The sequence below is a fragment of the Papilio machaon genome, chromosome 22, assembly GCF_912999745.1.
Source record: "Papilio machaon chromosome 22, ilPapMach1.1, whole genome shotgun sequence".
Taxonomy (NCBI): domain Eukaryota; kingdom Metazoa; phylum Arthropoda; class Insecta; order Lepidoptera; family Papilionidae; genus Papilio; species Papilio machaon.
In genome coordinates this window covers 2,007,549-2,032,930 of record NC_060007.1, presented here as the reverse complement: position 1 = coordinate 2,032,930, position 25,382 = coordinate 2,007,549, and the positions used below count along the sequence as shown (strand labels likewise).

The 25,382-nt window shown below is 36.6% G+C and overlaps 2 protein-coding genes across 2 annotated transcripts in view; one reads left to right on the top strand and one right to left on the bottom strand.

The window, feature by feature from the left end:
• The window catches only part of LOC106712544 (N-alpha-acetyltransferase 15, NatA auxiliary subunit), an 81,056-nt gene that overhangs the window by 48,899 nt on the left and 6,775 nt on the right, over positions 1-25,382 (bottom strand). The gene's annotated exons all lie outside the window — the stretch shown is intronic.
• Positions 13,684-24,537, top strand: LOC106712576. The gene is made up of 2 exons (XM_014505180.2): positions 13,684-13,924; positions 20,843-24,537. The coding sequence occupies exon 2, from the start codon at positions 20,843-20,845 to the stop codon at positions 24,167-24,169; it is 3,327 nt and encodes a 1,108-aa protein (XP_014360666.2). The 5' UTR covers positions 13,684-13,924; the 3' UTR covers positions 24,170-24,537.

Sequence of the window (25,382 nt, the reverse complement as noted above, 5' to 3'; positions counted from 1 at the left end):
TCCCCGATTGGCGGGAATTGCATTCTATTACACTAGCAGATCCTACATTTAGTGAGCCGAACAAAATAGACATCTTGCTAGGCGCTGAAGTATACACAAAAATTATCGATGATGGACTGTTGAGGAGCTCGGCAGGTACGATTGCTCAAAATACAAAATTAGGTTGGATTTTATCTGGAATAACAGTAGACACGCAACCCGAAAGATCAGCAGCATTAAACAAGGGGAAAAGGGAGATTACTAAACCACACGTTAAGCACCTTGAATTAAATACACCATGGTGGGCGGTAAAGAACAGAGTTCTTGGTGGGCGGAATGTTGGCGCCGTTTCTGCTGCGCCCTAAGAGATGGCGTTGTAGCGAGACATCGTTTGATTTAATCGCGATGTTTAGAGACATGTCTCGCTACACATATACCTCCCGCGGGTCGTGAGTGATTCTGGTGTTTGGTAGTTGTCTTGCGTTCTGTTGTTGTTATTGGTGTCGGTTGCGTTTCGTAGTTTTCGTTCGTTTGATTGCGTTGGTCGAGTCGTCTGAATTTTGGTTTCGGACAAAGTTGCGTAGGAGACAAACAGCCTTCAACTCTTCATTATCAACTTGAGTCTCAGGCCGTCCACGGGGCTTGTTCTGCAGATTGAAATTTCCAGAACGAAAACGTTGGAACCAAAAACGAACTGTGTTTTCTTTTGCAACACGACCGCCATACACATCATTCACCCTTCCAGTCGTTTCCGCAGCACTAGTGCCACGGCGGAACTCGTACTCGTAAATATTGCGATATTTTAAGTTTTCCATTTTGTAAAATGAGTGACGCAAACAGAAAAAAACAGAAGAAAAAAAACAAATGAATGACGGTCATCGAACCACAAATACATGAGTCTATAGCTGTACAAATTTGAATTTGGAATTCCTTACCAAAGAGGAGAAATTCGTGATTAAAGTGGCCAGTACGAAAAACGCCAATTTCATATGTAAGGACCTAATATATTCATACATGTGATCAATATCGCTATAAATAATGATAACCTACAATTCGCGTTGCCCAGTGACCCCCAAAGACCCCCCAGTGACCGCAGTTTAAACATAACGGGCGTGTCAAGTTCAAGGTACTGTGCGCTCAATAGAAATTTCGACCGACATAGAGAAAGGCTGTGATGCGCATTGAGGTCAGCTGATATGATCGCACAAATCAGATATATTGTCGGAAATAAATGACCTTAAAACACGAACCGTTAATTTTCACTGCTGAAAGACGTGTAAAAAAAACAACTGTTATCTCTTTTTTTAAAAAAAGAGAATGAGAGTGATGACCGCATGTTTCTGTACACATGTTTCGGCAGTGAAGACCAGCAGTGAGGATGTGTCATTTTTAAATAAACTAAAGGAACTTTTCACCTAACCAGCATTGAATAAAATTTACCTACGGTAGACCGAGTTAGTAATTACTTATTAATAACTGCAATATAAACGTTTATATGTTTGCCATATGTTAATGTCAAGTACAAAAAAGATACAAATAGCATAGAAGGATTTATTAGACCTTAACCTATCATATCGATTTATCCAATTTTGTTGACAGATGATACGATCACGGAAGCGATATTAAAGATAAAAATATGACATTCAACAAATTGTTAGTTGCAAAAAAAATTGTCACTTCGATTGAAATATCAAACGTATACTCCGATGAAAAAACTCTAATGGAATTTTATCGCGACTTAGAGTTGACTATACATGTGCAAGAAAATGATACATAAACCACTTTATGTAAAATACAAGTATACATATCGGAATTCTAATTTGTATACCAAAAGATGAAATTAATGTACATTCAATAGCAATTGGAACAAGTCAGTGATTTTGTTGATTACTGTGTAAAAGACATTGGGTATTTTTTACTTACCAACAAGACCGTCTCAGTTACTCTTGTCAGTGAATTTTCACTTCCGAAAAACATGTAAAGAAACATATTTTTGTCTCAATATTTCCAAGATCAAAGACAGAGATCAATATATTTTTATACAAGTGTTTCGGCTAGTGAATAGGGTAGTGTAGACGGGGTGACATTCTTACCTGAAAAAAGTAAAGAAAATTTATTTACCTTATAGCACTAGTAAGCAGGAAGGTCAAAATGAAGCGTTTACTTTTAAATATTGATCAAACTGACCTAATGTTGCGATGATGTCAAGTTCACGACCCGGATTATGATTGGTAAGAACATTACCTAAACGTAACCAGTTTAAACGCTTGTTTTATTATCGTATTTCACACTTTTTTATTTAAATTAAAATATCAATAAGTAAAAATGTTATTTAGTACAGGTTCTAGCCATCTTAAGGATCACAAGTTTGATTGAAATTATTAATTTGTTGATTTATTTTTATAATAAATAACAAATAAGTAATTAAATTAATATTTGGATTGATTATTGGTTTCGGCCGTTAACTTTCCAGAGTAAAAAAAGTTAAAAAAATACATTTCATCACGTGTGCAATACTTATCCGATGAGCAATAAATCGGATTATTCATACATTAAACCACAATCTCGGACCGGGAATATTTGACTTAATGTGGTTTCATTTAATCGCTGCGGTTTAAACTATAACGTGACGTGACGCGTTACGTACCAACACGGTAACCAATTCTCCACGCTCTACATTATCCAACGATAGTTGTGTAGTATTATCAAACTCATATGCAATACACCTAACAGTAAATAGGTTTTATATACACAAGAAACAATAGTTTTTTGGTCGAAACGATTTGAACGTTCATCTCATCGAATCCACGTGACCAAATTTCACGGTTGTAATAATCAAGCCTACAGCTGCAGTAAAAAAAAAACAACAAGCTACGTTTCTACATCGAATTAGTAGAAATATTGATAAAGAGTTAGGCTCTTTACTCTCTTTAACAACGGTTTTATGCTATTTACAGTTTTTTTTATAAAGAAAAGTGGAATGGAAGACGTTTTTATCAAGTTTTCCTAAAAATGGAAACATACGGTAAACAATATCACTTCATATCAATGTTATATCTTTGGCTATTCAACATTGTTCCTCACATCTGTCCAGTTACATCTTGTTAACCTTGTTTAATAACGAACAGTTGCAAATATGGTTTGACGTCAATACAACATTTTCTAGTAATAAAGAAAATTTAACTACTAGTTTAGAAATTACATAATATAGTTCGCAGATAATCTATCTGAGCCTAAGACGCATATTGTTCCAAAAACAATAATCGTCCAAATTCCATTGCCGTCTCTAGTCATTACCTAAGTCTTTACAATGAATCCCTAAATCCAGTAAGAGAATATTAAACTTTTTAGACTTTATAAATCTATAAAAACTGTAAACGAACGTGTAACTTTTGACAAATATCTCGAAATAAATTAATGATACAATCACGAAAATTGGCTCAGAGTTTATAAACGTGAAAATTATTATTTGGCAAGATAGAACATATGAATGATCTTAAAATAACATATCAGTAAATATGACTGTAGACCCATTAAAACAACAAGTCAACATAAATTACATCTTTATTCACTTTCGTGGAAACTATCTTAAGTGTGTTTTATTTTTATATCACTGTTAACGTTAATTTCGACTGCCGCGAAAATACCATTGCTTCCTCCGTTTTTTTTTTTCAAAGCAAATGAGAATGATGACGATAAGATTATAGTCAAGTGCTCCGAAGGTCGCAGTTAAATATACAATTTTTGTTGTCCATCATAGATTTTTTACTATCTATATATATAAAAGAAAGTCGTGTTAGTTACACTATTTATAACTCAAGAACGGCTGTATCGATTTGACTGAAAATTGGTGGGCAGGTTGCTTAGAACCAGGAAACGGACATAGGATAATTTTTACCCCGTTTTCTATTTTTTATTCCGCGCGGACGGAGTCGCGGGCAAAAGCTAGTATATATATAAAAGAAAGTCGTGTTAGTTACACTATTTATAACTCAAGAACGGCTGAATCGATTTGACTGAAAATTGGTGGGCAGGTAGCTTAGAACCAGGAAACGGACATAGGATAATTTTTACCCCGTTTCCTATTTTTTATTCCGCGCGGACGGAGTCGCGGGTAAAAGCTAGTTTTTAATAAATCACAACAAAACATTTCAACATTCGATCCACACAATCATCGGCGTCACGTGGTCGCCAATCTTTATGAATAATGAATTCAAACACTGGCGCCAAACCAAAACCATCGACATAAATTAACGATGTATTAATTAAACAAAACAGCGGTAGCTAATTCATTATTCAATTTTAATATTAGTAACAAAAACAATCACCATTGACATCTAACAACAGTAAACTTATTTTATTTCAAAAGAATCAGCTATTATCCACTTATCGAATCCAAAGTATTATTGGCCATTATCGCCATAAATTCTAGAACGTAAAAAACAAACTAATTGTTACTGAAACCACAACAAAAACAATTTATTACGTATTTGGCTAAGGTCTTTTTCATCTAACCAAAAACAAATGATTATATTTTGCTTTATAATAAAAAAACTAAAAGAATCTTTAATGCCGAAACAGCACAGTAATTAAATCCGTTAAACGCATACCTATCGAGATACCTAACCATATTTAAAAGCGGTAAGAAAAACTTCACGACTAACTGGTTTGCTAAAAAGGCCGTGGTGCTATAGGCGGCAATCGTTGAGAAAAAACGCGTGCATATTAGAAGTCATTAAGCGATATGTCAACGATATAAGTCGTTGTTTTATAATAAAACCATAAATACATTATTTTCCATAAAAATATATTGATAAAAGCCCATTTACTAACTCCATCTAATACGGAGCGAAATTGTGGCGTCAAATGGCTGCAAGTCAACAAATATAGCAATAAATTGTAGCGGCGTCTGGTTTTTTGCTAATAAAATCACTATATTGGAATATTATTAGCCACATTGAACTCTGCGACTATCCCACGCATAGATCCAAACGAAAAATATGACATTAATCAGATTCATTTCTGCCGAATCCGTAACAGTAACATTCCTATATAAATTTTGGCGCCAGCATTCTTGACAGGTTGAAATTCCATTTTGTTGCCAAGACATTAAAGTCCTTATTTGGTTGTGGTTTAATTTCTTTTTAATATATGTTAACATAGTTGTTTCATAGTATAATGAACTCTGTTACATTGACATTGAGTTGTTTTTCCCCAAATGGTGATTGGTGTTGTTTTTAGCGGGTTTTCCGCGACCGGCCGGCGTCGAAGCTGTGCGGCCCGCGTGGAATGCGGAGATGACCGCTCTTTTCGGCAACTTTTTGCCGTCTGATTAGCATATGATCGCTCTATAGCGAGAATAACATCTGGCATATGTGTCCAGATAATAGGTATCGTACGACCTTAAGAATTAAAATGAAGATTCAAAAAAAATCATAACTTTTTCAAATCCATTTAAAAATTATTACACAATTTTGCTACTTTTGGCGAAAGCTTAATTTCAAATTAAGATTCACTATAAGATCGTCGAGTTTATATACTAGGATACACAAACGATAGACATATGTATCAGTAAACAAGGCATATAATTGTTTATATTAGATATACGAAAAGGATGTAGTAATTTGATATTATTTGCGTCTAGTTGTACGACGACCTTGTTATTGAGACCTCAGCAAATAAGGTGCCAATCTAAGGTGAGTCAGATTTAAAAATCTGTGCGTACTATAGCTCTGCAAATATACATATTATAAAATCGAGTATATTGTATATTCAGTTATTATTACTACTGTAATGTAGTAGTGCCAATTTGTCCTTTTCAATAATTCCGTCTGTATAAAATCTATAGTTCCAAGTATTTTCATTTCAGATTACTTTCAACAACAAATTCCTTCCCCAAATTTGTAATTAATAATCATAATCCATTTCTAAGAAGCCAAATCTTTAAGGTTTATAAAACCATGTGCGCCGATACCACGTGAGTTCCCACCCACTAAGGCCAGGGAGATGATGATTATGATGAATCCATTTCTAAAAAGCTTTAACGATTGGCGGTTACCTTTAAAACATTTTTCATATTTGATAGTCATTTTAGTGGTTGGTGCAGTTAAAACAGGAATTTATGAACTGAGGCACTTACTGTACAGCATTTGCACTTGAATACCAACACTCAAAACACTTGGAATAATAGGGATGTACATTAAAAATCTATTGCAACACTATTTTCTAAAACCAGCAAAAACTATGCACAACCAACACTTTCATATGTTTACATTATCTAAGTCGTGTGTCCGTCATTTACGATAAAAAGTGCATTGAGACGGACGATGTAATCGATCCATTCCCTTTCTAGCTCCATTTCCAGCACTTTCTCCTAGGATCTACATTGCGTCCGTAGGAAACACTTGTATCCGTCGCTATATCGAATATTCGATTAGTACTGGAGTAAATATAGCGGGAAAAAAGCAACACTTAATTTAAAAAAAATCCCAACTGACTGTTAATCTTACACTGTAATCTAATACAAACTTCCCATACAGTAGTCATTATCATAGTAAAGACGTCATGCCCTAAAATAATTCTTTTAAACTTCAGATCACGCAAAGATTTTGCGCTCTACGCTATCCGGTCCGGTACTTGCACGTAAGCTTCCAAATCTGCAATCCCGGCAGTGCGATCTATGAAGCACCAAGAGCACTAAAAGACTTAATTCTAGTATCGAGCAATCACGTTTCTGTTACCAAATGTCAGAGTTTCCTTACGACACGTTTTTTTATAATTATAATCATAATAAAGTTAATGACCAGTCATTGTACGGTTCAACCAATGGAACCCGAGAACAAAAAAAAACCAAAATAAGCTTCTTCCGGGATTCATATTATGGACAAAACAATCTAATCTTCACCGTCTAAAGTCTAAAGTCTTCTACCAGTAAATTTGGATATTTTTCCCTAACAACTCCAATGAGGAAATCTACTCTAATAAGGTAATAATCAAGTAAACAGATAGACCAAGAAAAAACATTCGTGAGTTCCTATATTTATTCGTAAACAATAATTTATTCTTAGATAAATGTTGATGTTTTCCTAGTACCAATACCATCAATAAATTTAACAACACTTTGACATGCTTGTAACGAAAGAATGTATAAAATTAATAGTAATAAAAAACACACCAATACAGGGTGTGTAGTGTAGTGTTTCACAAAACATAAGACATTGATGTTTATTAACATGAGTCAACATCATCAGCCTGACCTTTTCCTTACGTAGGGTACGAACGATATGTAGGTACTGATCTGCTATACATCTCTATCACATGACTCATATTTAATAAACAGTTATGTAATATAAATAAAGTCAGGCCTGTTGATAATTTTTATTTAATTACTCGCTATTATAATACATCAATAACCTATAAGGTGATAATTGATGCAAGTGAGAATGGAAGATACTAACAGACCACATGCTATTTAGAAAAGTCATAACTAGACCGAGGTTCAGAATTGCACCACAGCATGGGAACAATACGTAACAAAGGCATCACAGTGCGCTCATTGATATTCAATGTCGACTACGAATTAGTAAAGTTTTCGCAACTTTGTGTTTTGACTGCCGAAACAACTAGAACATACGTTCATCTCTTACCTCCTCGACAAAACAGAGATAATGTGTTACTGAACACGTATTACAGCAGCGGAAACTTAATATTACGATCAAAGACACAATGTTTACTTTAGTCATACGGAATCAGAGTCCCTGATAAGTTTTAATACTATTATAAAACATTCCAGACGTTACAATAACATTTTCATTTAACGGAATAACAATTTTATCATCATTGATTGACTCGTCATGAGCTTATTTTAGTAAAAATAATCAAAACATAATGACTTAGCGATTAAATGCAAAATAAAACACCGATACAACCAGTTATGACACGGCATACATTGGTTGGAATGTTAGGAATCCTAAACACACCTAGAGTATTGCCGAGACACAGATGCGTCCACTCTAGGATATGGTAACGCTACATCCGCTTCTAAATTTATATCGCATTAATGTATACAGCGCTTAATAATACCAACGTATTTAATACAAAATGCCATATTACATCAATTTATATTTTCCTTGTTGGAAAAAGCATCATTTACACGCAAAAATAAAATTCAAATTACAAAGAGTTGAAAGGTCTTATTTCAGATTACAAGGTGATATGAGAGACCATCTTATAAAATGTGTCACCGTCAGGAATTCATACTGTTACATATCTCTATTTTTCAAAGTGAATTAGAGGGATGACATCTTTGTACAAGTGTAGTGAGTGGAAACTCACATTATCATTTGGATAAAAAGCCGTTCTGTCTCATTTTAGTATTTTTTTCCTACGCGTTATGCAACCGTTTCTTTCTTATAAGCAGTTAACCTTCGAATCTATAAATTGTAACACCACTGTACGCACTCGTACCAATAATAATTTCCATTTTAGGAATGATCTATAAATCTGCAACACCATTTATCAATCTTCTGAACAGATTTTAGAACAGCACTGATTTTATAATATCTCCACAGTAAAGTAAAAAGTTTCAGATGCAAGTGAAACACATATTTTTTTGCGGTTTTGGATGATATTTCTATATGTTTTTATGCCAACAATAGAGCACGTCGTATTTGCAACGCTGTACGCGCTGTCAACCGTTTGATGTCAGTGTTTGTTTGTGCCAAAGAAACCAGGTCACAGGCGACGGCCTTGAAGGTCGTGTTCATATAATCTTTTAAATATTTATTTTATAGTTTTTTTCCTATATCGGTTAATTTAAAATCGTATAAAAATAACGTAAGAAAACTGTTACGTAATTCAAAAGCTTAAGCTTTGAGAATCTCTTATAAAATACAACCATCAAAAAATCTCCTATACATGTTAAGTCGCGAACTGCTAAACTCAGGTTTTTTCTTTACGTTAGATCATGTTACACACAAGCAATATCCTTACTTAGTCATTGTCATGCAGAAAACGACGACGATATATTTTTACAAATCGTGGCCAAAAGTGGGACACATACCTTTCCATCTGTCCACTCAAAGTAATAAAAAAAGGACATAACATTGTATCGGCTAGCAACACACGACCCACACATCCGGGTAGCGGCAGGCGATGTCCGATAAACCAGCAATGCGCCCAAAACCTCACGATTATACAATTGTATAATTTAGGCAGACAGACGCCGATGCGGTCCGGCGCCTGTGGGGAAGCTGCAGACCCTTACCATTTGTAACACCACATACTTTGTAAACAAAAATTATGAAATGGCCTTGAGACCTATTACTATCCACTGTATAAAACAAAATAATATTTTTTTCTACTAAAGTTTTATTTTACTTAGTCTTTTTTTATGATCTGTATATTATATTAATATTTTTAGTAAGTAAAAATGTTTTGCCACCAAATATAGATCAGCTTAGTAATGGTATAAATCTGAATCAGCTGGTTGACATGATCGATATAATTAAATAATAACACAAAAGATCATTGTCGAGCGTACTCACAGTTTAGATTTTTAAGTACCTCAATATATTCACGTAACTAGAAATCACATGAAAATCGAGGCTGGTATATTATCATATAACTTATTTTTTTAACTGGTAAATTATTAATTCTAAAACAAGATGTTAGTTTAAATCGATCGACTAATACCAGTGCAATTACTATACACAGATTTAACATATAAATATAAAGTTTATTTGATATACAATGAGATGCGTGATTAAAAAAAATAGAATATACAAAATTTACAAACCCCAAACTGAACATACAAGTCTATTCACATAAATAATTCACCGATCGAGATCTTAGCGAATCGAATCGATATAAAATCGAGTTCCGTTAGTATGGGTCGGTGTTGGCGGCAGAGTTATGAAGTGGTCAAACGGTCAAAGCCGAGCGCCGCGGTGTCGCGGAATGCGGTACGGACGCGTCTCACCGACACCGAACTCGGCACAAACATGATTCTGAGAAACGGACAACTAAACTTGAAACTCGTGCACCGGTACCACGGCACCGACGATCACAAACCCCCGACTTGGGGGAAACCGAAATTATTGTCATTTTTATGCTAATCACACAGTATACCTAAATTTGCACGGATTAGCAACAGATAAAACGAAGATAGTATAGACCGCAGAATAAGCCCACATTCACGCGGGCGCTTTTTAACGCCGCCGCGTAAAAACTTAAACAGTGAACGCTTTAAAATCGCTCTTGTTTCCTTCGCCCAGTAACGCAACATACAATACGCGATAAGAAAGGATCGTTTTTTAAAAGCGTTGCCGTATGGACAGATACAAACATACATGGAAATGTATTTGTTCTATTTGAAAGCGTTTTAACGCTGCGTAAAAATAGCATCCGTGCGAATGCGGGCTAATGTCTTAACTCACTAGGAATTCCGCTGTCTTCATCGAAAACAAATGAATATGAATCATTGAAGAAACAAGTAAAGCTTACATGATTCGATAATCGTAAACAAAAGCACAGATTATATGATGTAGTGATATCGTAAGTAGACGTATGATTTTTATTTTTTTTATTTACAATTTTCTTGTTCATCTCACTGAAGGCTAGCTATAAGTACAACAATAAATATACTCATTAAATAGCGGCCACAATACGTGACTGAATAATTGTCGTATAGCCGGATACATTCGCGAGTCGATATTAAGATCCAAGCGACTCATAGTATACATTAGTAAAATATTCCGATGATTTTAAAATATTTGACAAACATGTTATTCCAAAAAAATGTATGTTCTACGATATCTTAAAAGAAGTCATTGAACATAATATATTGTGTAAAAGAAAAAAAAAATATATATATATATATATATTAAAATTTTTGATTACGGTCTGGAAAAATACAACGTTGACTATCAAGCCGTATTTAAGAAGATAACAAAAAACTAGTCATTAGACTGAATTCTATTCGTAAAATTTCCACATTGAAGTAACAGTGTTACGTATTTATCTATTTGTATACGCGGATGTAATATGGTTGTCAATAAAAATATAATATAAACAAACCCCCCAAACTAATGAGTCGACGCGAGGAAAATCTATGACATTCCTCAACAGAGACCTCGGTCGGGTGGCACTGACGCAAGTTCAAAGTATATTCTGATGATAGTTTCACCATAATTTTTTAAATTTTTGAACCATTCGTTCATCTCACTACCATATTTTTAATTTAGTTAACGAAATTGCTCGAAAAGAATAAAACCTAGGATTTTATGACATAAGAAATACCAATTTGTGTATTAACCCTCCAAAACCTATGAAATGTAATCGATATAGTATGTACCAAAAGTTGTTATGTAACATTTTATAGTTACAATAAAAAATGTACACAAACAATATAATTTGTTGTACAGTTATAGAACTAAAAGTAAGAAAATAATTTATGTCGTAGAAATTGAACATTCCGACGATCAAGAAAACATTAACATGGCCCAACAACTATATTTGTTTCCATGGCCTCAACACATGTTCAAAAAAATTCGGTTGACATAATCTCATCCAACATGTCATACGAGGGTTTCGGAGATTGAAACTCGTGTTTATAAAACACACAATATTCCACAAAAAGATTCAGCATATAATTTCATCCTTTGGATTTATCAACCATAACCTAATTCCTATACTTTAAAATAAAAGCTTATAAGATTAGAAATTCTACAATAAAGCCACAAGTACATACTTAAAAGCTTTATAAAAAAACAATGATTCAAAGTACTCGGGTCCGCAAATTATAAGTGGACTAAAGTGTGTGACTAGTGAATTCTTAAGAGACGACAAAAAAAGATCCGGGATCACTCTTGAGATGAGCAAAGATTACGAGCGATTTTATCATAAAAGTAAAAATAATAAGGATTCAGTACACGTCAACATAAATAATTTGTATCAACAAACACTCATAATGTGGACGTTTGGCCAATTGTTACCAGAAGGATTATGTCAATAAATTTCTGCCTTTGCCTTGCCTGAATAATTCGTTTATTACATATATATGTTATATTTTATTTAAATTACGTTACTACATTTATTATTATTTTATAACTATTTTTGAAACCTGATTTCAACATAAACACAAAACCCAACTTATTTATATGGTTAAACATTTAAAAAAATAGATTCCCTGTATTTGATTATTACAATAGTAATCAAAAACATTAAACTATAATTAATACATTAAAAAAGAGGCGTTCACAGTATGTCGCAGCCCTAAATTATGCAAATCTCGCCTCAGTTCCCGTTCTGGTCGTCGGCGACCTTCCGAGGACGCGGCCGGTGTCGATGACTCTCACACCGCAACGACACGGATCTGGCAGACGTAAACACTTCCATCTGCTATAGATTCACCAAAAATATTTTTAGCCTATGACTTATATTACATAAATAACAGACGACGCATATAATAATTGCTGTAAAATTTAGATAAAAAGTCACATTGGTTATAATGACGTCGAAGAGACCGGCAATATTCATTCGTAATATCTTATATATAATCAGCAATCTGCGATTCCATTGTGTGATTGAAAAACTGGCCGTCATCTGTCGAAGTTTTTATTTTATGCTATGAGAATATATTTTTGAACATTGATTTGATTTGAAGATAAAAAAAAATTGGATTTGAATATTGTAGAACACTAGTAGATAATAAAGTAAAACACAATCTGCTAAAGTTGAAGAGATAAATCATCGACTTTCCCACAAAGCTTATTTGGATTTAGGTAACGTAAAACAATGTTCATCTTTATTATCGTAGTAGTGATTTATTCAACTTTATTTCATTATAGATTATTTAACAAAACATCAATAAAAATGCATATTTGTAACTATTTATCCAAATTAAATTGGAGCGTCTGTATGTAACATTGAAAAATAAAAACATATTTTGTGTACATGAATTTGCGTTGTCTATCTGTCCAGCAAAGCCGTGTTTATTCCATGTAATCCGAAACGGTTGATCAATTTCGACGAAAATTGGACTGGAAGGTAGCTGAATAACGCGGGAGTAATTTAGGTCAGTTTAATTTTTTCAACTTTTAATTCCACATTGAAAAAGTCCCGAGCGACTGCAATTTACGAACAAATTTGGTAACAATTCCAGCCAGGCGGGTGGAAAATATATTTAAAAATAAAATTTAAAGTAGCGAAATATCCGTTTTTCTATATATCCATAATGCATAATATTTATAAAAGTAAAGTATTCTGTGGTCGGTGCAAGAATAGTGCCATTTAGTCACTGGCCATAAAAATCTATTCACTGCAATCTTCGATTTAAAAACAACGTCGACAGCCAATTATAAAAACAATTTTATTAAATGAAACACATTTGTTATCCTAATAATAGAGAACGCACAATTTTGAAAAGCTTTTCACAATTTACATACAACAACATCACATCACGTACGCACTCAGTACAAACAAGATGAGTACTTCGCACAAAATTAATAAGTGACATCCTTTTACAGGGAATCGAAGTACTCGCATCAATTTCGTATCGATATCATCGTGGGTCTAAACGCACGACACGAGGCACGGTGGCGAGGCGGCGCGGGAACGACGCCTGCGTCTGTGTGCGTCGCCCACACGCCGGCACAGAAGTGTGCGTGAGCGCTGCGCACGCGCTTACGGCAGAGTATTTACACCGGCGCCCCCTACCACCTCGGCCACTCATGCGCCGAGCAATCTACCGAACACACGTGCACCCCACCAGTGTCCGGCGCTGCAACCCCACGGTACCAGCAACACATTCCGCCATCAACGGCCGCCGCAGCAGCCTGCTATGTGCCAGTGATCCCAGTGACATTAACAGTGAAGTGAACTGAGATGTGCAATTAAGAAGTGCAAGAGTGATTATCAGCCGCAGCCTCAGCCGTTATCAGTCAATGTAAGATATATAATGTCCCGAGAATTGTTTATTATTATAATGCATGCCAGCATACGCAATCCAGGCCCCCGACCCAAATCTCACGGGCCAAGACCCGTACAATATATGACCAGCAGACAATGCTCGTATCGCGACACGACTAACTCAAAATTTCTCATAGCACAGCCTTCAGTGCAATACTCAATGACGCGATGTAGAGAAACACCTGTGAGAAAATACAAACAAAAGTGTTCAGCCGACGGATTGTCGTCGCAAAGCTAGGCTACATACGTATATTGCAATAATGCAAGCAAAGGCTAAACCGCGACCCCACGACATTTATCGCAAGCTATAGAGTCAGGGATAATGGAATGTTCTCGATGGTAATGAGCACTGCAAATATTATTCACGATATAGTCGCGATGTGCTAATCCAAACCTACGCGACACTCGACCGCGAAGCGTATGTATTTCGAAAATATACACTTACCCCTTCGATAATAATCCATTCAGAATTCGATTCCGCAAACATCTTTCAGATCTGTGACTTCGATAGCAAATTAATAAATGCGGTTTACATTATTAGTGTCGAATTGCAAACGTACGCACTTACAAAGAGGTTCGAAACATTCTATTAAAATTTGTTAAAGTAATAAATACATAGATTCACAAATGCCGAAGCACTAGATTATTCACTGCCATAAATATGCTCGCTTAGTCAAAAGACCGACCGGCACGTAATATTGACCTTTAGCGAGGAATGGTACAGGATGTTATAACGGGAGAGCCGACATTTACGTGTAGACAATGCTAATTAATCGGACCGGTACTCTTAGTTACGTGAGTTGAGCCTTCATTGACTAGAACCAAATAGCAATTCTAATTTTGTTTAACGTCACTCGCCTCATCGAATTCCGAAGCGAGTTTTGAAGATAACGTGGTTATTAAAATATAAAATCGTCTAACATCCGCATGTAAAATATTTTACGATAATATTCAAGCACGCAAATCCAATGAATCGATTCTGATCTTACAGACGAAAGTAGCCCAATAGGCGATGAAAGTCGAACACGGTCTTAACACAAATGACATAATACTAGCAAGTAACAAGTTGATATTACAAATAGCCGTACTAAAAACTCAATCGTGGGCATTTTAAAAAAAATATCAAGGAAGTAGCGATCAATAAACGAATAGTTACACGAACAAATCTTAGATCGTGTGAAAATAAATAATTCAAACGAGGACACAGCGAACGGGTCAGATAATAAAGTCGAGAACAGGAAATTTACTTTAAAATAATACCTATAACGTTAGATGCCGTGCCGATATCAATAGGCAAATATTACCATTCAATATTTATTGCCACAACAATTTCCAATCCAACTCACTGCGGTTTCTGAGTCAATTTAAATCAGCAACAAATGTAATTGACTTGTATAAAATAGTCCATTCATTTTAAAACACATACTTTATGTTTAATATTAGTTTTCATCGAGCGACGAGCAAAAACGACTATTACTAACGTGTACACTTTTTCATACAACATTACCTATAGTATGTCATCAAAGCTTCGCCTTTACGATCACATTATACAGAAAATTATACTTAAGATATTAAAATACGAAAGCGACCGGTTTCTTTTCAGAATTGTATAGAAAAATTTTCGTTATATGTACAGACTGCGACCTCGCTCCAAAATCGTTGTGGTTCCGAAAAATACGCTTTTTAACGCCCAGTCGTGTATTGCTAAATTAGACGTGAGCTTGCCGGTTAAACTCAATAACAATTGCGCTAAAAGAGATATCGCATTAAATCGAGCCTATTTTATTTCAATATAAACTATTTCTGCTTTCTATAGCTAATCACTTATACACAAATATCGAATAAAAATATTTTTAGTTCTCAAAGGAAAACATAATGAATATCGAAGTCTCTCTAACTTAATGATTATAAACATGGCATTATTAAAGATGAAAACAAAAAGCGTATACAATAAAAATTATCATAATAGATTCTAGTATATAAGCGTGACTGTACATGACAGCTATATTTATATTTCAATCAGATCGTCTAAAGAATTTAGCTGGGATTTTACGCTATAGATAGAATCGAATGATAACCGTGATTGCGTCACTTGATCGTATGTCCGTAAACAAAAAAACGCATCCGGCTAGGATGAGCAGCGAGGCGATGTTATCAAACGAGAGAAAAAAAATAACCAAGCGCGAAACCTGTTAGACTCGTCCAATTTCGAAGACAGCAAGGTTTCGTTGGCCATCACAAAACAATGTATACATTATGCAAGAGTGCAACTGTCGCGAGAGCTTATCTTAACAATCATGTTTAAAACTACAATGTAGACTAATTCGACGCGAAACTACTTGGTGAAAAAAAAAACATATCACCAAATGCGCGCAGTTACAAAGACATAAATTACAAAACCACACCATTTAAATTAGCTTTCCTCCGAACCGAGCGAAGGACTCCAGCTGTTAAGGTTGTCTATTCGCCACGCTCCGAAAACCACCAAAAGGTAGCCACAGTGGCGGAAAACTTTTGAAATATATTGCACAAGTGACTCATATTAAACAATATGGAAATAACAAGCGACGATTATCTGATCGGTTAATTGGCGTTTACCTCATACGAGCTGTGTAAGGGTTCCCCGCCCACCCATTCTGCAAGATATTTTATGATCTAAATATTCACTTACCGAATACAGCCATTCGATCATTAAAATGCTTACCTTTAACAAAAGAAATTCAAAATTAGTTACAATACACAGATAAGTAATACTAATTTAATACGTTTGATAGACTATTTAATTCGTATTCTGAAACTAAAATAGTTGTACATATTGAATAACGAGTAGTACAATTCGCGTTCAGCGTTTAATTAAATTATCAGACGACAGAGGAAAGTTCAAAAGCTAACGACGTGCCCACGATTTCTTTTCGCTTTTGTTCAATTCATGTGAAAACAACGAGACGTTTCGAAACTGCGTAATTGCTATTACGGTCGTACATGAGAACGAATAATCGACCATTATATGGAAGATTACATACAATAAGAGATGTGACCGCTTTGCAAACGTAACAATCATGAAAGTCACAACAATCAGAAGAAAGCAAACAAACGCATACATAAAAAAAAACTGTCGCATAGAAGCCTAACAATAACAAAAGATTACAAATTACAGCGAAGATTTAATCTGTTTATAAAAACTTCTTTCTTGTTCTTCTTAGTTTTTTCTGAGCTTAAGTTACTCGCAACAGTTTACCATCGAATCAATACAGTAATTTTAAAATTTATTTTTAAATGATTTAAAAAAATGTAAATACATTATTGTACCTTGCGTAAGTAATGTAAAGAAAAAAACCTTGGGTAAGAAGCAGTATAATAAATAACAAGTCTAATATTGACACATGGAAGGCAGATTTAGTTGGAAACATTGGACTGGCCCCGGGCGAAGGCGCGTGCCGACTCCATGCCAACAGTCACGACACAAATCGGAGTAATTTTTTATTACTTGACCTTACTTTGCATACCGGTGCAGTGACTGAAACCGCGAAACTCTGACTAAACATTATTAAGACAACATAATTGAATAGGCGGAATTCAGATTGCGAAATACCATACGAGTACATTGACCAATTAAAAACTTGAATGACGAAACTTACATTATAATTAAAAGTAAAAACAGAAACGAAACGAACATTTCTGACTTGAAATAATAAAAAATACGATATTAGAATCCGGGACATATCTATATAATCTAAACATACGAGAATACACAAGTTTAGTAGCTGTCCAGTTAACCAACCGTGACTTTTAATTTAAGAACAAACAAAAAACGAATTGCATTAGATAATCTAGACAGATTAAAAATGTAAAAGAATAAAACTCCCACATTAAAACTCATGAGATTATAGAGAATTCTTATGAATTTATCGCTTACGCTTAGCAAGCTTTAGATTCTATGACGCAGCGAACTGAACAGACTATCTAAGATGCGTTTGCCTTGACCCTTAGCGCCTTCGCGACAATTGTTAAACCCTGACACTATTAGTATTTCGATCCATTCAATGAATCTAATAAATGATTGACGAACACGATAGTTTACCCATTTACGCAACATCCATAGAGATTAATTATCAAGATTAAAAACTAATCAGACGCTCAGCGTGATGGAATGAAAATGTAAAGGAAACAACGCATACGATAATTTCGGTTATACTTTGATACAACTGTATTATTTAACAGGAAAAAAAACTTATATCTCAGAGTTAAAATACGTGGACAGACATGTGATTCAAAACATTTTAAGTAACTCTACATTCACTGGATATTTTATAAAATGACAGTTCAAGGATTAAAATTAAATAGCTTAAGTCATAGAGAACGTTGGTGCACTTAGCTTTGTCTGTGAATAATTTCTAATTAACCGTGATTAATATAAATTCGTCCCGTTCTCGCTTGAAGTGATACCGAGTTACAATATAGAACAAGTTAAAGGACACTCGTTAACGAAGTAACCTTAGGTAAACGGCTTAGTAGATCTATTATTGGAATTAGTAATGATTGCAAGTATATATGTGTGTACACGCATTTTAATTAATAGCTGGTCGTATTAAAAATTTCGTAAGTTGATAAGCTATATTATAGTTTTTAAATCTTATTTAATTCATTAATATTAGTTAATTTGACATCATTATTTACGTATAAATTGTCAACTAAAGTGACTGTAGTTAAAAACGCAATATGTTTGTGAAACCGACATGTCCTGCACAATCTGACAGTAAATAAAGGCCATTGGAAAGTTAGCAGGCCGTCCGGCGCTCATTGAATACAAAATACAATACATCGAAACATTTCTCAACTTGCGCGACAGCAAAAGAAAGTTTTGGCATGTGTTGCGAATGCGATTGACTCGAATAAAACTATATTTCATAAAAAAAAAACCATTAATGTTTTAGTTGAAAAGCGCGGCAATAAGCTTACAAGGTCGTAAAAGCTATAACAACTGCTATTTTTTGAGCCATGACATTAATATCTAAATTAAAACATACAAAAACCAAGGAAAGCCATCACATCACATATACGTCAGAAACAATCACATAGATTTTTACGAAGGTGAACAAGTATCGGAAATGAAAGGATGCTCAGCGATGTTCCGAAGCAAATGTCAAACACGTTAACATTTGGTGTAAACCTACAAACTAAAGCTGCTGAAGCTTTTGCTATAAACTGTAGAATAAATAAATCAACTTAAAACACAGCTATTAAGCTTTTAAGTTACTGTAAAAGAAATTCGGGTTTTTAAAAGATTTTTAAAGGCAGAACTTTATTGACATGAGCCCTTTTTATATGAGGCATAAATCAGATATTAGGCGACCAAAAATTATAACTACAAGCTAAAAATATATACTAGTCAAACAGTCTATATTATATTAAAACGTAAGATAAATTAAATCTATAGTTTATTAATTAATTAATTAATTAAATATTTCTTTTAATCAACCACACTCATGTCTCAATAATATTAATTGCGCAATAACTGTTGCGAGGACATTTGAACAAATTATTACGGTCTCTATAAGGTCGCTTATAATGACACAAGTGTCTAATAACACTTGTGTACATATACCTGTCTACGTGAAAAAATTTCTTTAAAATTATCTACAGACCGCTTCTTCTTTAAACAAACTCGGAAACCATAAATCAACATAATATTAAAGTTTCCAAATATAATTATAGATTTCTTTGTTTTCTAAACTTGAAAATTGAAAAGTTATATTTACAAATAACATAATAACTTGTATTCATTAATAAATATATTATTTCTATTGAATGATAATTTAACAATTTAGTTTTAATTATTAACGTAAAATAACAAGCGTGACTTGATAACATTGATATTCAGTTAATATTTTTTATTAAAATGCACACAATACAACCATTCACCTATTTCACTTTAGCACAATCGGTTCATTTAAAAAGTCAAAGGCCGCATAAACTATTAGAATAACAATATTTCCAACGGTATACAATTGTAAAGCATTAAATCGTTCGATACGTTTGGCATAGCAGTTAAAATTGAGTGGAACGATTACGTGGATTGTGTGGATATCGAAGGCGAAATCGAACGGATGAATCGCCTTTCACACACCCTAAGTACACCTAATGCCTTAGATCAGACATTCTGACAACATTTTTTTACAATAATTAAATTTATAAGCATGATCTCAATTTGTATTAACTCACGAATACATTCGTACGATTCTTTACACAATTTCCACCCACGCTATTCGTGCAAAACTAAATGAATGCTACGTAGTCAACTCAGACATAGCCTAAATCAACACTGTGATTACCAATCATGCGCTCGTGCCGACAAATTGCAAGAGTTAGTAGAAACAATTGTTACAAAACGATCAACTATTTCTACGTAGATGGATGTAGATTACTTCGCACAGTATCGCTATTTGCTCGTACTATAATCGTAGGACCAAGCGAGGCAGCAAAACACAAGGCGAATGCGAACGGGTTTAAACAAAAAATAACAAGACCGCTTTGTCGCAGGCCTCGATCGGCCTTCCTGTCTCGCGGCCATTACTTGCTAATTTCCAAATTAAACGCTTTATTCTCAATGCCAGCCGGGTCGGTGGTGGCCGGCGGTGGTCGCCGCGCGAGTTGATAAAAGGCGAGCATTGGCGCGCGCCACGCCAGTTCCTAAATAATTACCGGCCGAAGTTTTTATCTCCGTCGGTCCTTTCACTCGGCTCACGTACAATACCGAGTTGATTCGATTAAAAACGCGGCCAAACTTAGATAAGTGATTTATTAATTGTCACTCAATAAATATAGACTTGTAAAGTGAAATAGTATTTAACCATTACTTTGCTTCGCAACTAAGAAATGCCTTTTAAACTTTCAGATGGTGAGAGGGGCGGTGTTAGTGGTGACGCTAGCGCTGGCATGGGCGTGCAACTCGCAAGCCAGCGTCCTGGTGCCTACGTACGTGTTGCCGCCCGACTCGTTCGTGCGCGACCAGCGCAGCCTCGCGCCTTCCGCACCGCACGATTCACTGCCGTCGGACTCGCAAAGAACGGTCAAGCGACTCGTCGGTGGTCACATGAAGATAAAACACGACAAGGAATACGGCGCCTCCAAAAACTACATCGGATACGAGGGCAAGACTGAAAGTGGAAAATTCGCGGGCGTGTACGTGGCCGATCCGTCGGGCGGCACCGTAGGATGGAACCAGGGAATCTGGGACGACGGCATGCTCATGTCTAGCGCTGGCGAGGGTAAAGACGCCGGAAAAGTGAAAGAAGACGATGAAGAGAAGAAAACGTTATCGGATCAGGTGGCCGAAGGGAAATATGGACTGATACAAAATGAGATTTTTGCTAAAGCCCCGAAACGACCGGGCATTGTTAGCTATGAACCTGATACAGAAACTAGAACGAAGGATAATCTCCAGAGTCTCGGAGGGCTCAAAAAAGACGAGATTTGGTTAGCGGAAGATCACCTTTTAGTTCTCAAAGGGGGATCATTCCCGGAGCGCACAAAGGACACCGGAGTAAAACCTTGGCCACCGATCGATAGCTACGAAGCCCCGAGAAGGCAAGTAAAGCTCCCACAGAAACCCAAAGTACCTCCGCCCTTTCCGGTACGCCTCTCCGACGACGGACCGCTCGTCTTCCTTACTCCTAACGGTAGCGTCCCCGCGTCCCTTTTCCCTCCCTTCCCTACGGGAGAAGGCGATGGCCCTCTACCACCACCGCCATTCCTCTTCACAGCGGGAGCGCCATATCCCTCGGGTGAAAATCAGAGAAACTCTACTGCCGGGCAAGCGCCGCTGCCAATTCCTCCGTTCCCATTCCTACCTGGGAATGCGAGCGAAGGACCATACTCCTTCCCCCCATCCATGAACGGCTCTTTTCCAGAAGGCTTTCCTCCGGGCGCGGCGTTTCTACCACCACCGAGCAACCAAACAGACCTATACGACGAAGACGACCCTTCGATCTATTATCCGCCGCCTTACAATTTTTCCTACCATTCCGAGTATAACAACAGTGTACCTGCGGGTCCACTTGTGCCGGGTATAATCTTACCGCCACCTCCAGACTTCTTCGCCCCTCTCGATGAAACCACTACAACAGAAGTAGTGTACACCAAAAGACCCGCTACTACTTCGCCTCACTTAAGACCAAAATACCATAGAAAACAATCAACCACGCCGTCTGTTGTGCATCGACGTAAATACAAAACAAGACCAACGACAACAACTGAATCTACCAGAACAACAGAAGATCCGACCACGTTTACAACTGTCCCGCCAACTGAAATTATGACTACACTTAAAGAGAGGACGCCACAACGTGTACCAACTCCGCCGCCTAGAAACCCAATTAGAGTACAAAACTTACCGGACGAACAGACTTACAGACCAAAGACAGAGAAGCCGGTGTACAAGTCAAGGACAAAGCTCACTTCCAAACCGTTGTCTGTATCTGTATTATACGATTATCCAGAACAGATTTACAACCAAAAACCGCCGGCGACTTCAGAAAGTCCTTACATTATTTATAGATTATCGGAGAAAACACCAAATGCAATCCAAGACGATATAGTAACATCTACTCAGGTACCGCTCAGAGCTTACTATTCTGACAATCAGAACGATGGCATACCAGCAACAAAACTGCAACCTGTGTACAGACGTAAACCGAGTCAGAACGCCGTGGCCTCCTTCTACTTTTATGACGAGCAACCCAAAACGTCTCCAGCTCCTGAAACTTACTTTGATGGAAGAAATTACTATAAAACTGTACCATCAAATCCGGCTCAACAGCCGCAACAACCAAGCGTCACTAACAATGGCTACAGTCCAGTGGTTGATGTTTCTTACGGCGCAATCGATGACTCCGACGGACTATTTCTATGGCCGCAAAAACAAGGCCCCAGAATACTCACTCAAGAATACTTTAGTGTGCAGAAACCTCGCCCACAACCTGTTTACGTCCAGCAACCGAAACAGAATCCAAGTACATTCTACCAAGAAATTGCAGACATTCGACAAACGATCGACTTGTTTACTACCAAGAGACCCAAAGCACAAGCGCCGCGTAATATAAACAAGCAAAAGCACGGTACTCCACGACCTGTCTATCAATTCAGTTATCAATCCAACCCGAGGCCTGAACAGCTAGCGTTCCGTGCACCAAAACTTGATCCGGAACCCTTCAGGCCAATGGTTAGCTACAGCAAACCTTTCAATATCGAAAATGAATTCAATGCCATAACTCCATCTGTTTCGCCGGTGTACCATCAGCAGTATCTGGTAGAAAATGTACCTGTAACGACAGAAACGCCGACACCGAGCAGATATTATGCGAAAACAAAGCCCACCCAAGAAGTCTACGACGAAGGTCAAATAAATAAAGAGGCAAATCAAAATAGAAATCACATTCCCGTACAGACAGGGAAGCCGGCACCTATACATCAAGTAAATAGATACCCGAGCACTACGCCGAATCCCATAAGTAACGGCTACTACACTAAGCAAGACGAAACTTACTTTGACGACATCACAAGAAATTCATTTGACATTTTCGGGCAAAAGGTTGAAGACGGCACTCATGATGTAAACGGCCTAGCGGTAACGCCTCCTCTAGAAACCGTGCGCACTCCCGTCAACAACAATATAAACTTGCAATACGACTACGAAATCGTGCAATCCCCTAGACCAACTAACCCTACATCATTAGAGGGGGATATACTGGTGAACTATCGTCCACAGAGGCCGCAGATCAACCCAAACAGCGAACCGATTGCAATCAATCCTAGTGCGCAATTAGTACAGCCACCCAGACCCCCGTCACTATTAGACGACACTCGAGTAAATGATAAATATCCGAGGCCGACGATCAACCCCGACAGTGAATTCATCCCTATACCGAATCCTAATTATCGGAAAGCGGCTCAGTACGCGAGCGAATTGGACGATTTGAACGCGACGCCGGCGCCGCCGTCATTACAAGGGGACACGGACGTGAATTACAAGAATCCAAGACCGAGCATCGAGCCTGAGGCGGAGTGGATCCCGCATGCGGGCGCGGAGGAGGGGCGGCGAGGCGCGTTTGTGTCGTACCGGCTGCCCGGAGAGGGCGCGCACGTGTACTTCCTAACACCGCAGGCGTCGCAGGCCGTGCAAGCCGCGCACGAGAGGCGCAGGCCGCCCGGCTACGGACGGTGAAACCAAAGCTCTAGTCTGAACTCTACGCCGCAAAGGAGGCGACCACTTGTGTAAATACAAAGCGCAAATGTGATGTTAAAGTGTCCTAAGTAGTTTAAGGTCAGTAAAGACTAGCGGTGCACGCCGCATTGCCATAATATTTAAAACGAAGCGCTAGGTTACAATCGCGCGAAATATGTGAGGAAATCTTTCCAATACGAAATGGACGCTACTAACTTTTAGAACCTATTTATTAAATTATTTTATTAAGTGACTGAGGTGCAAGTGTAGTGATAATTAATTTATTTATGTATGTCAGTATTCTGTATGAAAAATTAGGCTCGATGCGATGTGATATGCGAGATGGTGTCTGAGAGCATCGTCGTAGACTATTAATAAATGTAATATTTGTTATTATAATTGTTATGTAAATGATGATAATGATAAGTTATTGTGATTTTGTATCTGTATTTTCTTTTAAAAAAAAGAAAATAACATATAATATTAAAATGTTTAAATCAAAACGCGTCTAATTTACATCCTTAACTGCAGCTTAGAACTATGTTAATGGCAACTAGAATAGTAAGGGCAGATAGTACGACTATAACTCTAAGGTGCAAAGGGAAGGCCTAAGTCCAGCAGTGGGCCGAGAAAGGCTGATGATGATGATACCCAAGCCCATATTACTTTATACGGATATGTCGTCACTACATTGTTACAACGTTACAACGTAACTATGTTATTCAATAAAACTTATAAAGAACATTACCAAGTTCGTTAAAAAAAATGATCACAAAAACTGTAAGCTTTGTAATACTAATAGCAAAAAGTGGTGATTTAAAAGGGCTCGCGAAGATTTCTACTTTGTCATAATTTGTAAAATGTAATTTTAAAACTTAGGCATTTAATGTATACGTAATTAATATGGGATATTACACACCTTATTGGTTTTATAATTTTCTCAGATGGCATTAGAAAAACAATTAAATTCTAATTAAATCGTCTATTTATTTTTTAGTCTAAAATAGGACCTTTGCGATAGATAACAAATCTAGAAACAAATTGAAATTACTGATTTTAAGGTTGCAATCGAGCAAAAGGTCACCTAGATTCGCCGGAATAGCAAGGCGACCGTTGCTAATAGACATTCGCAAAAGCAAATGCGTTGCCTACCTTTAATCAACGGAGAAGGGGATGCACAGAAAGAAGATATTTATCTTTCCTATGCATCCCC

Excerpts from the sequence above, each read along its gene's own strand:
- LOC106712576 (XM_014505180.2), top strand. The coding sequence starts at position 20,843 with ATGGTGAGAGGGGCGGTGTTAGTGGTGACGCTAGCGCTGGCATGGGCG.